The sequence below is a fragment of the Rhinatrema bivittatum genome, chromosome 15, assembly GCF_901001135.1.
Source record: "Rhinatrema bivittatum chromosome 15, aRhiBiv1.1, whole genome shotgun sequence".
Lineage (NCBI taxonomy): Eukaryota > Metazoa > Chordata > Amphibia > Gymnophiona > Rhinatrematidae > Rhinatrema > Rhinatrema bivittatum.
The window spans coordinates 68,053,280-68,070,191 of NC_042629.1; the positions used below are offsets into that span (position 1 = coordinate 68,053,280).

The 16,912-nt window shown below is 44.1% G+C and overlaps 3 protein-coding genes across 3 annotated transcripts; 2 read left to right on the plus strand and 1 right to left on the minus strand.

Moving 5' to 3' along the window:
• The first annotated feature begins 1,164 nt into the window (after positions 1 to 1,164).
• LOC115077069 (transcription factor HES-5-like) lies at positions 1,165 to 4,989 on the plus strand. Its single transcript, XM_029579227.1, has 3 exons — positions 1,165 to 1,281; positions 2,428 to 2,608; positions 2,786 to 4,989. The coding sequence occupies exons 1-3, from the start codon at positions 1,219 to 1,221 to the stop codon at positions 2,989 to 2,991; spliced, it is 450 nt and encodes a 149-aa protein (XP_029435087.1). The 5' UTR covers positions 1,165 to 1,218; the 3' UTR covers positions 2,992 to 4,989.
• Positions 4,990 to 10,370: 5,381 nt separating this feature from the next.
• On the plus strand, positions 10,371 to 11,122 carry LOC115076513 (transcription factor HES-5-like). Its single transcript, XM_029578054.1, has 3 exons — positions 10,371 to 10,433; positions 10,559 to 10,739; positions 10,917 to 11,122. The coding sequence occupies exons 1-3, from the start codon at positions 10,371 to 10,373 to the stop codon at positions 11,120 to 11,122; spliced, it is 450 nt and encodes a 149-aa protein (XP_029433914.1).
• Positions 11,123 to 14,285: 3,163 nt separating this feature from the next.
• LOC115076878 (transcription factor HES-5-like) lies at positions 14,286 to 16,108 on the minus strand. The gene is made up of 3 exons (XM_029578852.1): positions 16,042 to 16,108; positions 15,735 to 15,915; positions 14,286 to 15,557 (listed from the first exon to the last, which is right to left on the minus strand). Exons 1-3 carry the CDS (start codon positions 16,105 to 16,107, stop codon positions 15,352 to 15,354), a joined length of 453 nt encoding a protein of 150 aa, XP_029434712.1. The 5' UTR covers position 16,108; the 3' UTR covers positions 14,286 to 15,351.
• Between the last annotated feature and the right edge of the window lie 804 nt (positions 16,109 to 16,912).

The following is a 16,912-nucleotide window of genomic DNA, read 5'->3' on the forward strand; positions in this document are numbered from 1 at the left end:
GCTTTCACTACATGCTCTCTTGTACACACACAATCCCTCTCACACATACACACAAACAGAGGTGCCGCTCGCTGCCCGCTGAGTCTCTACTCCTCTTGGCCGTGAGTGGGATGAGCTAAGCTTGCGGTCCCACATGGCTGCTCTTTGCTGCCCCCTAATGGCTGGCGCCTAGGCGACCGCTTAGTTTGCCTATTGGGATGCTCCGGCCCTGCATGGAGCTTGTAGGCAGGATTTGCCATTCTGCCCATAGGCCTGAGAGTTCATTTTCACAGGGGAATCTCCCCATGGACACTTCTTGCTTGGCGAGGACCATGGGTACATAGGGTACCTGTGGAGTTTGCAGGTGCAAAGTCCCTATTGGGACTTTCCTATGCGGGAAGCTAAAAATAAACTCCCTACGTTTACTTGCTACAATGACATCAGACCCACCCCTTTTCTTCCGTGGGGAAAAATCTGCTCGTTGTGGATAGTGTGCACACCATTCCATGCACCAAGGGGAAGGGCAGGTTTCCATAGGTAAAAGCCTTTTACCCACAGTAAAACTCCTGTGATTGTACCCCACATGTACTGAATTAGTTCAATACAAAGGTTCCACCTAATATTTTTTTGCATTGATCTTTATTTCCACATATCTATGGGAAAAGATGTTCAGGAGTCATGTGAAATATTAAATAAGGTGGGTAATAAAACAATCTTAGAATATGTATCACTGTCGGTACAGATATATCACTGGCATATTAAATGCATCCTTTTACAACTGCAAATGTCGACTGTAGACTTTTGATAGATCTTAGTAACTGTCTTCATATGTATATATATCATTTAAATGTTCCTAGCTTCATTGTATGTGTGAGGCTTTGCGCTTTTCTGTGTTCAGAAGGACATACATGCAATATTGATTGCACCACATGCTGGAGGAAAGCAATTTATTGACCTGCTCCATTGAACATCTTGCTAGCTTGGAAGAAACCTTTCCCACAGCCTCCTTCTATTGTGCTCCTGCCTCCAGATGCTCGGCTGAATGTGCCACACGTCCCCCTTGTCCTGGGGGAGGCTCGGATTGGTCGCCGAGTGTGGGAAACAGCTCAGAGCCTGAGCCCCACACATTAGTAGGCGGCCGGAGGGGTATAAATAGGAGAGGGGTCCCTCCATCAGCCACAGATCCGACATCAGAGGAGATTTGCTTGTAACTGCTCCTTTGTGCCCAGATTGTGAAGAATGGCACCTTGCAATACCTCGCTGTCTTCTGCGGATGATCCTACGGCAAGACAGATAAAAAGAGTAAGCAGCACCCTTATTTTATCTGTTCCCTGCTTTCATTTACCTAACACTGCACAGAAGGGATGTGCAGGCAAAATATTTTCAGTTCAGTTTGGTTTGTTCTTTCTTTTTCAGTGGGGTGGGTTGTTTGTTTAATTTGTATTTTTCATTTGAGCAAACAGTGCGCATTAATGGAGGCATTTTCAATTCATTTTGGATTTAACAAAATAGAGCAAATATGGCCACATTCAGGGGCCGATGCAATATAGTGCGCTCAGCCTAGCACACAGCTTGATGTGCAGTTGGACACTTGTTTTGGACGTGCTGGAATAATTTCTGATGCAGAAATGGGATTAGCGCGTCCGAAAAGCGCATCCAAACAAGCGTGTAGCTAATAGCACTCATCACATGTAAATTCCATGTAAATGAGGCTATTAGCTATTACCCCAGATGCAAAAATTTGCTATGCACCTGACTGACACACACTTTTAAACACAGAAAATTTAACCTCATCCCCCCGGCTTTTCTGTGGTTCCTCCTACTTAGTATTATCGCGATACTAAGTAGGAGAAACCACAGAAAGCAGCGTCATGAAAAAATGAAAAGGCTTGACGAAAAAAAAAATTCAGGGCACACAATATACACCCACAATATACACAGTCCAGGCCGTGTATACAGTGCAAGTGTATTGTGCAGGTAAATGAACTGCTGTGGGATAAAACGGTTGCTCATATGGAGTGTCCATTTTTGTAACTCGCACACAGCACACATCTCTTCGGCGCCCAATGCAAAGGATGTGCCAGGGACGTATAATTTGTCCCTAGGGTGTCCTTTTCAGCATGGCAGCACATTTGATTATTGCCTCAGGGGCCCAGGAGAGGTGGATGTGCATGCATTGAAAAAATGGGTGCTCAGTTTGGACGCATGCTTTTTTCACAAATGATATTGCATCCGCCCATCAGTTCAGAATGCACTGCAAAATATATATATATATATATATATTGCCAAATCTCTGTCACTATAGATATAATAATAGACATCTTCACAGCCAGTGAAAAATGTATCACGTTAAAAAACTCTCAGTGCAAATGATTATATTTCAATATGGGATCTTATTCAGTGTTAGTGTTTTTATAACTCATATCCATTCTTGATTTCTTTGTACAGATGAGGAAGCCTGCGGTGGAGAAGCTGAGGAGGGATCGCATCAACAGCAGCATTGAGCAGCTAAGGCTGTTACTGGAGAAAGAGTTTCAGAGACATCAACTCCCTTCCAAACCCGAGAAAGCCGATATCCTGGAAATGGCAGTGAGCTACCTGCGACAGCACCAGCAGGAGGCAGCAGAGGGTGAGTGCTCCTCAGTACTGAGCCCCAGCCGGGGATATCCGCATTCTGTCCCTATAATATACATAGTCACATAGTAAATAATGGCAGTTAAGGACCAATTTGCCCACTCAATGTGACCAGTTCCTTCCCTGTAACATATTCATGACACTAAATAGCTCCTTTCCTCTTTCCTAACAGCTGTAACATCTGGCAGCGGGAGCTACAGAGAAGGTTACTGCAGGTGCCTCCAGGACTCTCTTGGCTTCCTCTCCCTGGGCACAGAGACAGAGGCTCCGCTGAGGCTGCTGAGCGAGCTCCAGAAATCTCCGACTGCAGCAGAGGGCTGGGGTCACCCCCACCCCAAGAAGGGGCCCAGCAGCAGAGTCCTGTGGAGACCCTGGTGAGGCAGGGGCTGGTGGCGCTAGAGGGCACCGGAGCTTCTGCACTTCCCTCCCTCTCTCAGTGCAGGAGACAAATTCCTTCTTTTGCGTTCTGAATGTATATGAATGATGCACAAATGGGCAGTTAGCCAGGTGCTTGACGCTACTGCTCACAGCTTGCAAACGTGTGCAATTTGAACCCCATTTTGTGTATGTTTTCTGGACATTCTCCAAAAATACTTTTTGTTTGCCAAGGCTCTTTTATTTAACAAAGTTTATTGAAAAGTGTGTCAATTGCTTTTATCCTTATAGGATGATTAATGTGTATGTTTTATAAAATCTTTTGAAGTAGAAATAGCTATAAAGCTATTTATACTTTGAATTAGACGTGGGTTGCAAAATTGTAATCCACAAGTGTAACGATAATCTGTCTTTATAATGCGTGGACATTATGAACAGTCTCTGCTTTGGATGAGAATCCTCAATCATTTCAGATTTATATATGGGTTGGGGTTTTTTTTACATAGAGGTCTCCATAAGAAAATGACTTTGATACTGTGTCATTTTGACTTTTGTTATCTGTGGTTTGCATATGATTTTGCATTTTTTTTAGGTTTTCCTTATTTGTAATTTTTTTATACTCTATTTCCAGTATCCTGACAGGATAATTATTGATTACTGTGTCACATGTCTGCTGTGCAATATTTGCAGAGTGTTATGGGATGTATAGCAGCACTGGAAATGGCTCTATCTCTTACACTGTCATTAATGCTGACTGGGGATGTCAGGCATTTGATCCATGTGCGTTACTTTTCAAGGAGGTATAAAAGAGTTTTTTGCTTCTCTTTACCAAAGCTTAAAGCAGGGGTAGGTAACTCTGGTCCCTGTGTGCCGCAAACCGGTCTGGTTTTTAGGACCTCTACAATGAATATGCATCAGATAGATTTGCATACCTTAGAGACAGTGCATGCAAATACACCTCATGCATATTCATTGTGGATAGCCAGAAAACCAGACCGGTTTGTGGCACTCTGGGACTGGAGTTGCCTACCCCTGGTTTAAAGAATGACAGGTTCTATACCAGGACAACGGGCTGGCTCCAGGTCCAAAAGAGTATCTGAGCCAGTCCTGGTTTTACAAAGTTTTCTGGGAGCTACACGTGAAAAAAACTTAGAGAGGGTGTTGGAAACCTAGATTTATTCTTTAGAAACTGGAACCTGGTGGCCACACTTTTTTTTTTCTTTTTTCCACAATGGGCCAGAAGTGGGTTTTCTTCTATAAACCAGACACATATGGGTCCATGATCAAATTCTTATCAAAATTGAGTCCAATAAGATATAAAAGCATACCATTTATGAAAAGTTTAGATTTTTTTAAGAACAAAAAAGAGAAATAAATCTCTTGAAAAATGCAGTATCATTTTAAAGATATTTAGATGACTTTTTCTTTCTCTGAATATTTTGCTACCTCTCAGCGTAATAATTGTACAAGTACTACTCCCTGCTGATGTATATCTCAGGGATACTGGAAGGAGGCGTGCCTTAGTGCTCAGCACACTGAACACAAATCAGGTGAGCGGTTTGGATGCAAGTTCAAATCCTGCTCTTCTTCTCTCTAGGAGACCCTACCTCAGGGGTGCCTCAGTCATTGGGGACAAATAGAGATAGCATTGCTGTTGGCTAGTGAGAAGGTTTTATGCTATCTGGCTTTCAGTAATGTACTGTCAGGGCTTCCACCCCAGAAATGGCTGCATGCAGTCTATGCTTAGCTTCTCCAAAGCTGACTGATATCCTTTTGGGATGAAAAATGCTTCTTAAATCAATATTTGGTATTATTTGTATTGAGTTCTGTACAATATTTGTAAGATTCGTATTCATATCATTGTGCTGTTGATACTTTTTCTGTGAAAAAGAATCTCCTATGGGAGTAAGTATCATGCTCAGGTATCTTGAGAACAAGGGCTAAAGCCTGAAATGTTGAGCTTCTATATTCCTAAAATGAAATCTTTTTTTTTTTTTTTTGCCTTTTCCTTCATAATTGCTTACTTGAATGAAAGCATTATCAGTTTGTAACATGACTCATGGATGTTTGTTAAATAAAGTGGATTTTACAACGATGTCCTCATTTCCTCTTTATTTTAATAATAATTTGTTTCAGGAGTGAATGAAAAGAAGATCCAGGATAAGAATGTTTTGTGTGAGGGCTGCGCTGATCACTGAAGCCTTCAGCAGGCAATAGATGAGCATTAAAGGTGGGGATGGGACGTATGTGAATCCTTCCTCTTTAAAACCCCCCAGAACGGGAAGTGAAAGGGAAGGTTTAGAGTCACTGATCGTATGTCTCCATGCTTACTCCATGCTATCCAGTCCTGTCTCATGGTAATAGTGAAAAGTTAAGAAGAGGACACCACCCGTCCACTGGCTGATGTGAAGCGCTACCGTACCGGGTGGCTGGCTCTCTTCACTGCCTCCCACCTCAGGCAAAGCATTTATTGCATCAGTAAATCCCTTTACCACAGGGGATGGGAACCCTACCAAGATGATCACAAGTAGGGCAGAGCTGCATCTTTGTGTCTGTGGGTTACATAGGTCCTTACTAAAAAAGGAACTTTTCTCCATTCTGTGTTGATGGGAAAATCTTTATTGAATAAGACCCATAGTTACAGAGACTGAAAGAAGGCCAGAGGTCCAGTGAGACAGGAAAAGGGCAGTGCTAGGGTGCCCAGGCCGTGTAGGCAGGACCATTGCCAGGCTGAATGGCACCCAGATGTTAGAGGGGGGAAGGAGGGAGAAATGCAAGAGTCCTGGAGGCACCTGCAGTGATCCTTTCTGTAGCTCCCACTCCCAGATGTTACAGCTGTTAGGAAAGAGAAAAGGAGCTATTTAGAGTCACTAATATGTTTTCTAACACAGTATTACAGGGACAGAATAACTGAGGAAGATAAGCATTGCCTTGCTGGGTCAGACTGAGCTCCATGGAGCCCAGCATCCTCTCTGGCCTGCAAGTACCTGACAGATCCTGCTCAGGATGGTCCTAGAGTGCTCCCTCTCTGCTGCCTCCTGCCGGTGCCGTCTCAGGTACCTCACTGCCATTCCCAGGATATTAGTTTTCTCAGTTTTGGGAGCGAGTGATGCCACTGAGACTTTTTCTCTTCTGCTACTTAATGCTGCTTTTGATGTGGTTCCTCCTCATCTTCTCCACTGCCGGCTTCTTGTATTGTGTAAAGAAAATAAGAACTGAAATGGCTCATGTCTTTTTTTTTTTTAATGCAGCAATTTCAGCTAGATCATGGTTAATAGTGACGTAGGTGCCAGCTCTGTGGGTGCAAACTCCTTCACTGCGTCTAGGGAGGAATCATTTGGGTTTAGCACCCTGACTCGTTTTGAAAGGTTGGCGCCTATGATCAGTGAGCAGCTATGGTTATTAAACTGAAGGAAAGATAAGGACCTTTTTCATTGCGCTTCCCATATTGTAAAGAGCTTAGGATATCGAAATGTTGTTTGCAGTCATTCCTCTTACCTATGAGGGCCAAGATAAAGGCAAATCTTCCCTGATGGTGGCTGATGGAGGGACCCCCTCCCCTATTTAACCCCCCACCCACACCCGTCGGCCGCATACTAATGTGTGGGGCTCAGGCTCCGAGCTGTTTCCCACACTCAGTGAGCAACCAGAACCGCCCCCAGAACAAGGGGGACGCGTGGCGCATTCAGCCGAGCATCTGGAGGCAGCTGCACAATAGAGGGAGGCTGTGGGAAAGGTTTCCTTCCAGGCTAGGAAGATGTTCAGAGGATCGGGTCAATAAATTGCTTTCCTGCAGCAGCTGCCACAGCCGACGCCTTTCATCTGCACCCTTGGGCAACAACAGGGAAGAGAGAGAGGGGAAATCAGGGGAACCCCAGTCACAGACTTCCAAATTGATCATTTAATTCTAATGTCATTTAAATGTTTATTACTCGCTCCGACACTCTAGGCAAGTTACAACGAAGCATTCATAAAATAATAAACCAGACACATAAAACCTGATTGCCCCACTTTGACTAAGCGAGATAAAAAACAGGCCCCAGCATTAGTGCAAACGACTTTAAGGACATGTGGACTTTTATCTGCCCACAGTTCTCCAGAGCTCAGCCGTGGGGAGAAGCCTGCTGAGGTGTACACAATGCACCATTGCCAGGCCCCACTGTGCTCCGCACACTGTTTTTTTTTTGGATTTTTAACGCGCCTTTCCAGATGATGCTCAAAGTGGCTTACAGCATTGTCTGAATTCAGAAACAACAAGTCCCTTCCTAAAAGAGGCAATAGGGGAGAAAGTGATTTGCCCAAGGCCACATGGAGGGTTAGACAGCATTGGGGGGGGGGAGAGTTGAATGCTGATTTCCCTGGTTTTCACTCCATTGCTCTAACCACTAGGCCCCTCCATCACCCTGTGACCCAGCTTTTAGAAGGAGACCTCTGGCCAGTCCTGGCTTTAGACCTTCAGTCCCTCTGCATTGTGGGATCTACGCTTCCTCTCAGTCAGCTCTACGCATCAGGAGGAAGGCGTAACCCCCCCCTCCCCCGCTCCCTGAAACTGGATCCCATCCCATCTCATTTCTCATGGAAGGCCATAGCCTCCAAGAAGAATCTCCTCTTATCAGATGGAAAGCTGCAGGCTGCAAGCTCTTGGGGTCTAGGTACCTTACGTCTGGACCTGAGATTGTCCTCCCCTGGTTTATAAACCATCTTGGAATGTAGTGCGCAGGACGGCTGCTGCGAGAATCCAAATTCATTTCAATTATTGCCGCTAAGGTAAATTACTTCCTAGAGCTATTCAGTAGCTACGGAAACAAGAAAATGCTTAAACAAATGTCCTTTGACTACCAAATATTTACACATTGTAGCAACATCAAGACAAGAAGTGTGGCCATCGTTATCTGAACTTTAAATGATGCATCTTGTTAATGCCTTGCAGCTACAAATGGACATTTCTCTTCTATTCTGAGTACTGAATTAGATATTTCAATCCTCCCACTGCAATAGTTACTCTAGTACTGAGATTTGAATTAGTGCTTTTGGCTTCACTGCCTATTCTGTCTCACAAGATCTGTTTCCTTCTGTGTTTATTTTTCAGGCTGGCGTGGTCTCCAGACATCCATTCACACACACACACACACACGTTTAATCCAGTATTAGTTACTCCCAGAGGACTGGAGCTGCCTCCACGGGTAGGATTGGTTACCACAGGATCAATGTGCAGGTCACTCTCTGACCTCACTATAATGGGAACCCAAGCAGCGGTGAGTCCAGAGTGAATACATATTTGCTCTACACATAGTAGACGCGTATGTATGTAGGGCTGTCAGAAGGGACAGGTAAGACGGGAGCCCACCCGGGGGCACCAGGCCGGGGAGGCAGTAGCTTTGTCATGCGACCCCCATCAGATAAGTTCCCATGGCAGCCACTGCCCCAGGCTGCATCATTACAGAGGGGACCCTTCCTTTTTGACTATCTACAGTGCCATTTTGCCTAGCCATGTCCTAGATATGTGAAAACAATGTAAGATGCCAATGAGGGGATTCAGAATGTATTAGTCCAAAAAACAGGCTAAGATGACCCATCAGAACTGGCCCACAGTCCTCGTTTAAACTGTTCCAGAAGGCAGGCATTTGGAATTGGTTTCAAGCCAGATTAAAATGTATCCTAAAATGGTACAAGGTAAATCATTGCCAAGCTTTAAACATTTCTGAAATTTGTATCCAGAGAGGTGGATTTTACTTTCATTCAGCGATACATCCTTTGGATGATGGCAATAAGTTTAACATTATTGTCTCTTTCCATTTTCTTTGGGACGCCATCATGTCCAGGAGACACCAAAATGTCCATCCTGGAGATGGCTGTGGACAAGTCACTGAGACAGTGTAACTGATTTGCTTCAGTTTAGGAATAGCAAAAAATATATCTGCAGCTATATTATGTATACTTTACAATGTGGTCTGACACCACATATTGTTGATGTTTTTTGGAATCTGCCTAGAACAGGTTCTGGAAATGGATGGAATATAAATTACTAAAATTACTAAATACATAAACATGAGTGCCTTATTTACATATTTATTTCAATATTTATCCCTGCCTTCCAAGATCACGCAGGGCAGATTACAGTAAATCATAAAAACAATGTGGACGCACAAGAAATAAAATCAAGCAGTGTATGATGCATTATCATTAAACTGAGCACCAGGACCTGGGCTAAGTCACCAGAGTCTCTTCCTGGTGACTTAGCTCAGGCCAAGGATTTTGAGCAAAGAATCTAGGATTGTCTTTCACGTGCTGTTCCCTGTGCAAGTCTGACTGAGTACGTTAGCTCTTCTAACTAAGCAGGCACTAGGGGGGATCTGAAAAACCCTGTAGGATTACCCTAGAACTCGGGATATTTTACTTTGCTGGGGTTCTGTGGTTAATTCTCAAGGCTGCAAATGAACTGAAATGGAGCCCTGGCTGCCTATCACTCCCAGTCATGAAATGGCCATAGCTGGGTGATCTCTGTCCTGCACCAGTACAGCAAGGAAGGGAGTGGGAGCATCGTTCATACACACCCCAGCATGAGAAGCTGGAATGGTTTTCAAATGCTAGGAAGATGATTAAGAAAAGCGTTCGCCATGCATTGTGTGGCTTCCCGTGATAACAGGAGGCCTTCAGCGGCAGTCCTCAGCAAGCGGCTACTACTGCTACTACTATTGATCATGCTTACTCAGCACTGTATAGATACATCCACAAGACAGTGCTTGCTCCATGGGGCTTGCAGCCTAGTCAAGCCAAACTTAAAACAACCTGTGCGACCTTTCTGTCTATCAATCTAAGTGGAGCAACAGTGCCATGAATGATGTCAACCAAGCCTTTCTTACAATCTGGTGGTCAATCAGTAAAGACTTGCCTGACTATGAAGTCCATTTGCTGTATGACTTAGCATGACAAGGTGTAGTGCTTGAACTGGCACTCCATTTTTCCCGGGTCAGGAGAAATCTCACCTCTGACCATAGCGATGGGTGGTGGAGTCACTCTCACAGACTTCAGCAAGCTTTCACAGCAGAGGGCATTGGACATCCCTGCTTCCTGGTAATGGGCACAGGCCTGGTAAGAGGCTTCTACGCAGTGAACACCTTCATCAAGTCCATGGAGCAACCCTTTCCCACATTGTGCTCTCCCATCCCCTCCGCATCATCCCTCTATTGTGCTGCTGCCTCCAGATGCTCGGCTGAATGCGCCACACGTCCCCCCTTGTCCTGGGGGAGGCTCGGATTGGTCGCCGAGTGTGGGAAACAGCTCGGAGCCTGAGCCCCACACATTAGTAGGCGGCCGGAGGGGTATAAATAGGGGATCAGCCGGGTGCGCAGTCACAAATTCCTCCTCACACCCTGGGAGAGATGGCAGCTCCCAAGACCCCGCAGCAGATTTCCAGCAGCAGCAGAGAGAAAGCAATTAGAAAGGTAAGGTTTGCTCTGAGCTCCTCTCCTGCTTTTATTACCATTTCAGAGGCAAGGGCTGCGCTTCCCCTGCACTCTGCGGCTTTCATCCTCACGGCTTCATGTGTGGCCTTTGCTTTTCCCTGCAGCTCAGGAAGCCGGCGGTGGAGAAGCTGAGGAGGGATCGCATCAACAGCAGCATTGAGCGGCTGAGGCTGTTACTGGAGAAAGAGTTTCAGAGACATCAACTCCCTTCCAAAGCCGAGAAAGCCGATATCCTGGAAATGGCAGTGAGCTACCTGCGACAGCACCAGCAGGAGGCAGCAGAGGGTGAGTGCTCCGCAGTACTGAGCCCCAGCCGGGGATATCCGCATTCTGTCCCTATAATATACATAGTCACATAGTAAATAATGGCAGTTAAGGACCAATTTGCCCACTCAATGTGGCCAGTTCCTTCCCTCTAACATATTCATGACACTAAATAACTCCTTTCCTCTTTCCTAACAGCTGTAACATCTGGCAGCGGGAGCTACAGAGAAGGTTACTGCAGGTGCCTCCAGGACTCTCTTGGCTTCCTCTCCCTGGGCACAGAGACAGAGGCTCCGCTGAGGCTGCTGAGCGAGCTCCAGAAATCTCTGACTGCAGCAGAGGGCTGGGGTTACCCCCACCCCAAGAAGGAGCCCAGCAGCAGAGCCCTGTGGAGACCCTGGTGAGGCAGGGACTGGTGGCGCTAGAGGGCACCGAAGCTTCTGCACTTCCCTCCCTCTCCCAGTGCTGAAGACAAATTCCTTCTTTTGCGTTCTGGATTGCTCCATGACATCTCCTTTTGTCAGCTGTATTTCAGCTAAAGGACTTTATTGAAATACGTGAACATTACCAACATCCTTATAGGATGGTCATTTTGTATTACAATATTTGATCTAAACTGTAAGTGGGTGGATGCAGTTAAAGTATTTATGTTTGCTGTTTGAAATGCATGTGACATGGCGTTATATGCTCAGAACAGACCCAGTTTTACAATATTTGTAACGTATTACACGTGCAAATGATTGCAGATAAAAGCACAAACGGTGTAGGGGCCAAGCCCCGCCTATTGTGAGATGGCAATGTCAGCAAAACCTTCTGAGGTCTTACTGAAGCTCAGTCAAGAGTTACAATTGCAATTTCATTTTCTGACTTGTACTACAGATTTCTTAAGGATTTGTAAAGAAGCAAGGAAGAAGCAGTAAATAATTTATAGTTTGTATTTTGAACAGGCTATCAGTAGCTTTTTGATGAAGTTTATATGCAGTATTTTTCAAACAAGAGAAATTGATGGTGCTTCTGTATTTTCGGAGAATAGGGCAGGATATAATTCTTCTTCAATGGAGATTTTTTTTTCAGGTGCCTCCAATATTTTCTTACAATATTTGTAGGAACAGATTGAATGAAAGAATTGAGTAATATCTATTTACTGTAGTCCAGGGGCAAAGTATCACTGCTTTTTCATATGAAAGCAACCTAGATATTTTTGGATCTGATTCCCTAAAGACTTTTCTCCTTTTTTCTGTAGCTGTAGGAGGAAAGTTTAGGGAGTCCTGCCCTATGTGTGCTCTGGCTAAGATCCTCATTGCATTCAGTTTTACTTAAAAATAACCAGTGGAGCAATAATTATGTTTTTGTGTTTGTTACAAAAGAAAAAATAAAAAACACATGAGATTTATTATCTTACACAGTGGCTGCTAGTTTGAAACACGTTACTTTAATGCATATGCCTTTCTGTTTGATAGTCTATTAGAGATGACAACAAATACAAAGTGAATTGAAATGAATTTTCTTATGTTCCTCAGTTATTCTAATTAGGTAGTAAGTGAATACACAGAGGAGAGAGTATCAGTGCATTTTATGTACTAGGAAATGAGTGGTACTCAGATGCCATCAGGCTTGTCAACTGTCAGTAAATGTACTGACAGTCAGTAAAAAGACATGTTTGTGAAAATAATTTAATGTCAGTAAAACTGGAATGGGCCTGTGTGTCTGATCCATGGGCTCAGGCTCTGTGAAGCTGCACTATTCAGGACCACATCTCGGCATATAAAGTGGCACATTTTGGTACAGAGGTTAATTGCAAAGTAATTTAGGAAGGCAAAAAGTGTTTTACCCACTTAAATCAGTTATCCGAGACTCCCCTCCACCCCCCATGCGTGTTAAAGTTTGCACAACACGCACACTTTTAGCCACAGGGAGCGGAGGTGCTCCTGAGGGTGTGTTTAGATTGAGGGGGAGGTAAAATATATGCATAGATTATATTTTTTCAAACCTACATGTGTATTTTTTCTACCTGCACGACAAGTGAGTTCTGCTAGTGTCTGCACATGCTTTGTACCCACAGCACTCTGTGAAATGCCTGCTGGTAAAAGGCATGGTGGAGTTTGCACCAGTTTAAAAACTGTCCCCTTGGTAAAGTTCCACTGTTTGCAAGATGACAACAGTGAAACAAACAAAAAAACAAAAGGGCTGGCAGTACAAATCTGCAAACTGTTAGTGGAAAGTATTTTCATGGTTGACAACCCTGTACACCATGCATTATTTTAATCATTATTCATTATTATAATATAATTGTGTTGTGGAATCTGGTGACACTTTGATCTCACAGCTAGCTCATTTCTCTATCTCAGTATAACATGTAATATGTAATTCCTATCCAAGTATATAAATGAGATAGCAAAAGTGTTCTTTTTGCTTTTACAACTGGCAAAACAATTATGTTTTAACCAATCAATCTTCATTTTTTAATGACATAGTCATTACAAAAACATCCAGTTGCCTTATACAGTATCATGTATTAATTAAACTCAGCATTTTGAAATTCTTTAGGCTGTTGGTCACTAGTTCTACTGGTCTGCTAGTGGCAGCCATATTGGCCAGAGGGTCACTGCTGACATCATAGATTCTGGTTTCTGATTGGCTTGTGCAGTGTGTGAGGTAACTTGAGTCACTGTTTTGAATTTGGCTGCATCCAAGAGGTCAAGGCAACAGCAGGGGAGAAATGTAATAAAAAGAAAGTCTAAGAATAATGCTATCAGGGTATATTATACTTCATGCACACAACTGCCCTGACAATCGAAGAAGAATGGGCATGTGCTCTGGAAAATTCTTACACAACCAATATCTTTGGCTAATTCTTATACTGACCCTTTAAAAGGTCTTACAACCTGCAAAGAAATCCATTTTCCCCAGAATCACTAGAGCAGGCAACCCAACACTGCCAAACCTACTCTAATGCTTTCCTGCTTTGAAGAGCAAAAAACTAGGAAAACAGCAAATATCACCAGTTTCTGCACTGTTGCAAAGGAAATATTTCCTTTAAAGTCTGTGGTAAATATTTTTGCAAAGATGCAAATCTTTTCAGTGAGTTTGTGAATATTTTGGCAAAATACAACACTACTTGTGAGCTCGGGCAAATCACTTCACCCTCCATTGCCTCAGGTACAGCAGTAACTGAATGTAACTGGCCTTGAGCTGTTAGGGTTAGAGCTGCCAATGCAAAATTCACTTCATACATCCTCAGTTTCAGTTCACTATACAGTAGAAGGCATGCATGGAGCCACCTCTGGAGTAGAAGGGGCTGACAGCTGGATTCAGCAAGTTGCAGGCTGCAGAGGACAGCTTCCAGGTGGGTGAGGGGGAAAAAAGAGTGGACAATGGGCTGGCTGTGAGAGAGGGCTGGTCACTGCCAGTCTGAATCACCCCCTTCCTGAACAGAACAGGTAATATGCGGTAATTCCTGTCCAATGAAACAGAAGAACGAGATAGCAAAATAATTCCTTAGAAATTTTGTTTTAATTCCCTTTTGTGACTAACAAAATATATCTTTTACAAATTCATGGTCTTCCCATAGAGAACACATCACATCAATAAAGCACATTCATCTTGTGAATACAAAAAAAAAAATTAAGGACTTTATTTAATAAAACCTGCATTCTATAGACACTGAAATGCGGAAGCGTTAAGAGGCAGGTCTCACACCGCATAAGATAGGATATAGGAAACCTCAATTCAGTTGTCTATAACATCTGGAGAAAATATCTCATACTAGTAATATTCTGCTATCAATATGATTTCTACTTCCTCAATACTTCTACAAATATTGTAGAACACATCATACGATATCTTTGCTCTCAGAGAGACAATAGGCAAGTTCCTGTATGTGGAACAATATCACTCATTTTCAGCAAATCACTTCGGCTTCCTATGAGATATAAACGGATATAACCATATCTTCTTGACATTAAGGCACAAAATAAGAGAAGTCTTCTACCAGGCTACACCACTAACGAAATATATATTTACAGGATTCGTTTGTCTTCGTTGAAAGTGAATTCATATAGCAATATAGTGAAACAGGAACAGGTTAAACTGTCCGGGAGGGAGGAGGAAGAGGAGGAGATGTTAAGTTATCACTGAAGCCTCCAGAGCAAAGGTGAATATTTGGCCTTCTCGGAAGGCAGCAAAGAAAGACATTCAACAATGAATATTAATGAGCAATCGCACGCCTAACAACTGCATTACCTCTGCTCGGCTTTATCCCCGAACTTGCTGCAAATATTGCAGAACTGCTATGTTACAAACATTTCAACCTCCAAAACAGGAGCAACTATTTTTAAATTTAAAATTACTCATTTCATCCACAGATATCCATCTGCAAACCTTACAAATAATCTACATCCATACTCCTATAAGGATTTTACAAATACGAGAATATTTCCTTTACAATCAAAGATTAAAATATTAAGGTGCTTTGGTGAACATTTTTTTTCCGAAGTAATGGTACTTTTGGTACAGAAATAAAAGTTTGTGTTGCAGACTGTCCAGAACGCAGAAGTAGGACTCGGTCTTCAGCACTGGGAGAGGGAGGGAAGTGCAGAAGCTCCGGTGCCCTCTAGCGCCACCAGCCCCTGCCTCACCAGGGTCTCCACAGGGCTCTGCTGCTGGGCTCCTTCTTGGGGTGGGGGTGACCCCAGCCCTCTGCTGCAGTCGGAGATTTCTGGAGCTCGCTCAGCAGCCTCAGCGGAGCCTCTGTCTCTGTGCCCAGGGAGAGGAAGCCAAGAGAGTCCTGGAGGCACCTGCAGTAACCTTCTCTGTAGCTCCCGCTGCCAGATGTTACAGCTGTTAGGAAAGAGGAAAGGAGCTATTTAGTGTCATGAATATGTTAGAGGGAAGGAACTGGTCACATTGAGTGGGCAAATTGGTCCTCAACTGCCATTATTTACTATGTGACTATGTATATTATAGGGACAGCGTGTGGATATCCCCGGCTGGGGCTCAGTACTGCGGAGCACTCACCCTCTGCTGCCTCCTGCTGGTGCTGTCGCAGGTAGCTCACTGCCATTTCCAGGATATCGGCTTTCTCGGCTTTGGAAGGGAGTTGATGTCTCTGAAACTCTTTCTCCAGTAACAGCCTCAGCCGCTCAATGCTGCTGTTGATGCGGTCCCTCCTCAGCTTCTCCACCGCCGGCTTCCTGAGCTGCAGGGAAAAAGCAAAGGCCACACATGAAGCCGTGAGGATGAAAGCCGCAGAGTGCAGGGGAAGCGCAGCCCTTGCCTCTGAAACGGTAATAAAAGCAGGAGAGGAGCTCAGAGCAAACCTTACCTTTCTAATTGCTTTCTCTCTGCTGCTGCTGCTGGAAATCTGCAGCGGGGTCTTGGGAGCTGCCATCTCTCCCAGGGCGTGAGGAGGAATTTGTGACTGCGCACCCGGCTGATTCCCTATTTATACCCCTCCGGCCGCCTACTAATGTGTGGGGCTCAGGCTCCGAGCTGTTTCCCACACTCGGCGACCAATCCGAGCCTCCCCCAGGACAAGGGGGGACGTGTGGCGCATTCAGCCGAGCATCTGGAGGCAGCAGCACAATAGAGGGAGGCTGTGGGAAAGGTGTCTTCCCTCCTGCTCTACGCCAATAAAACGGGGGATTAATTGCTTTCCACGGGCATCTGCTATAATAACCGAATCGATAAACGCAAGCGACCAAAAGTGACAGATTTCCCAGGAAATCAGGCTTTCCTGTGTTAACATTAGAAAAAGATGCCTGTATTTAGATACAGAATCAGCAGGTATCATTTTTTCAGACCTTTTAATGAGAAACAGAAGAATGCACGTTTAAGATAATTATCTCCATGTAGTGTTGCAGTTAAGTATTTAACATACTCCTATATATATATATATAAATATATATATATTAAACTGCCTACCATATATGCGGTAAAATGAGTTGGCGCTCAGTCACTCCACACCTTATTCATTTTAACACTGTGTTGACAGTACTTGGAAAATACTGACTTCTACTTTGGAGGTCTTGAAGGCTTCTGTGGAGTCGGATCCCTACAGGACTGAGTTGGAACCTAAGAGATTCTGGTTCCTGCCCACTACCCACTGTATGACTTTAAGCAAAACCATTTAAGTTCCTTGAACTAAGATTCAGATCATAAGCTCTCTGGGGCATGAACACAGTCTTTTGAAATGT

Bases quoted from the DNA above. Each gene is read 5' to 3' on its own strand.
- LOC115077069 (XM_029579227.1), top strand. From the start codon at position 1,219: ATGGCACCTTGCAATACCTCGCTGTCTTCTGCGGATGATCCTACGGCA. The intron at 1,282-2,427 runs GTAAGCAGCACC...TTCTTTGTACAG, and splicing joins CGGCAAGACAGATAAAAAGA to ATGAGGAAGCCTGCGGTGGA. The intron at 2,609-2,785 runs GTGAGTGCTCCT...CTTTCCTAACAG, and splicing joins CCAGCAGGAGGCAGCAGAGG to CTGTAACATCTGGCAGCGGG.
- LOC115076513 (XM_029578054.1), top strand. From the start codon at position 10,371: ATGGCAGCTCCCAAGACCCCGCAGCAGATTTCCAGCAGCAGCAGAGAG. The intron at 10,434-10,558 runs GTAAGGTTTGCT...TTTTCCCTGCAG, and splicing joins GAGAGAAAGCAATTAGAAAG to CTCAGGAAGCCGGCGGTGGA. The intron at 10,740-10,916 runs GTGAGTGCTCCG...CTTTCCTAACAG, and splicing joins CCAGCAGGAGGCAGCAGAGG to CTGTAACATCTGGCAGCGGG.
- LOC115076878 (XM_029578852.1), bottom strand. From the start codon at position 16,107: ATGGCAGCTCCCAAGACCCCGCTGCAGATTTCCAGCAGCAGCAGCAGA. The intron at 15,916-16,041 runs GTAAGGTTTGCT...TTTTCCCTGCAG, and splicing joins GAGAGAAAGCAATTAGAAAG to CTCAGGAAGCCGGCGGTGGA. The intron at 15,558-15,734 runs GTGAGTGCTCCG...CTTTCCTAACAG, and splicing joins CCAGCAGGAGGCAGCAGAGG to CTGTAACATCTGGCAGCGGG.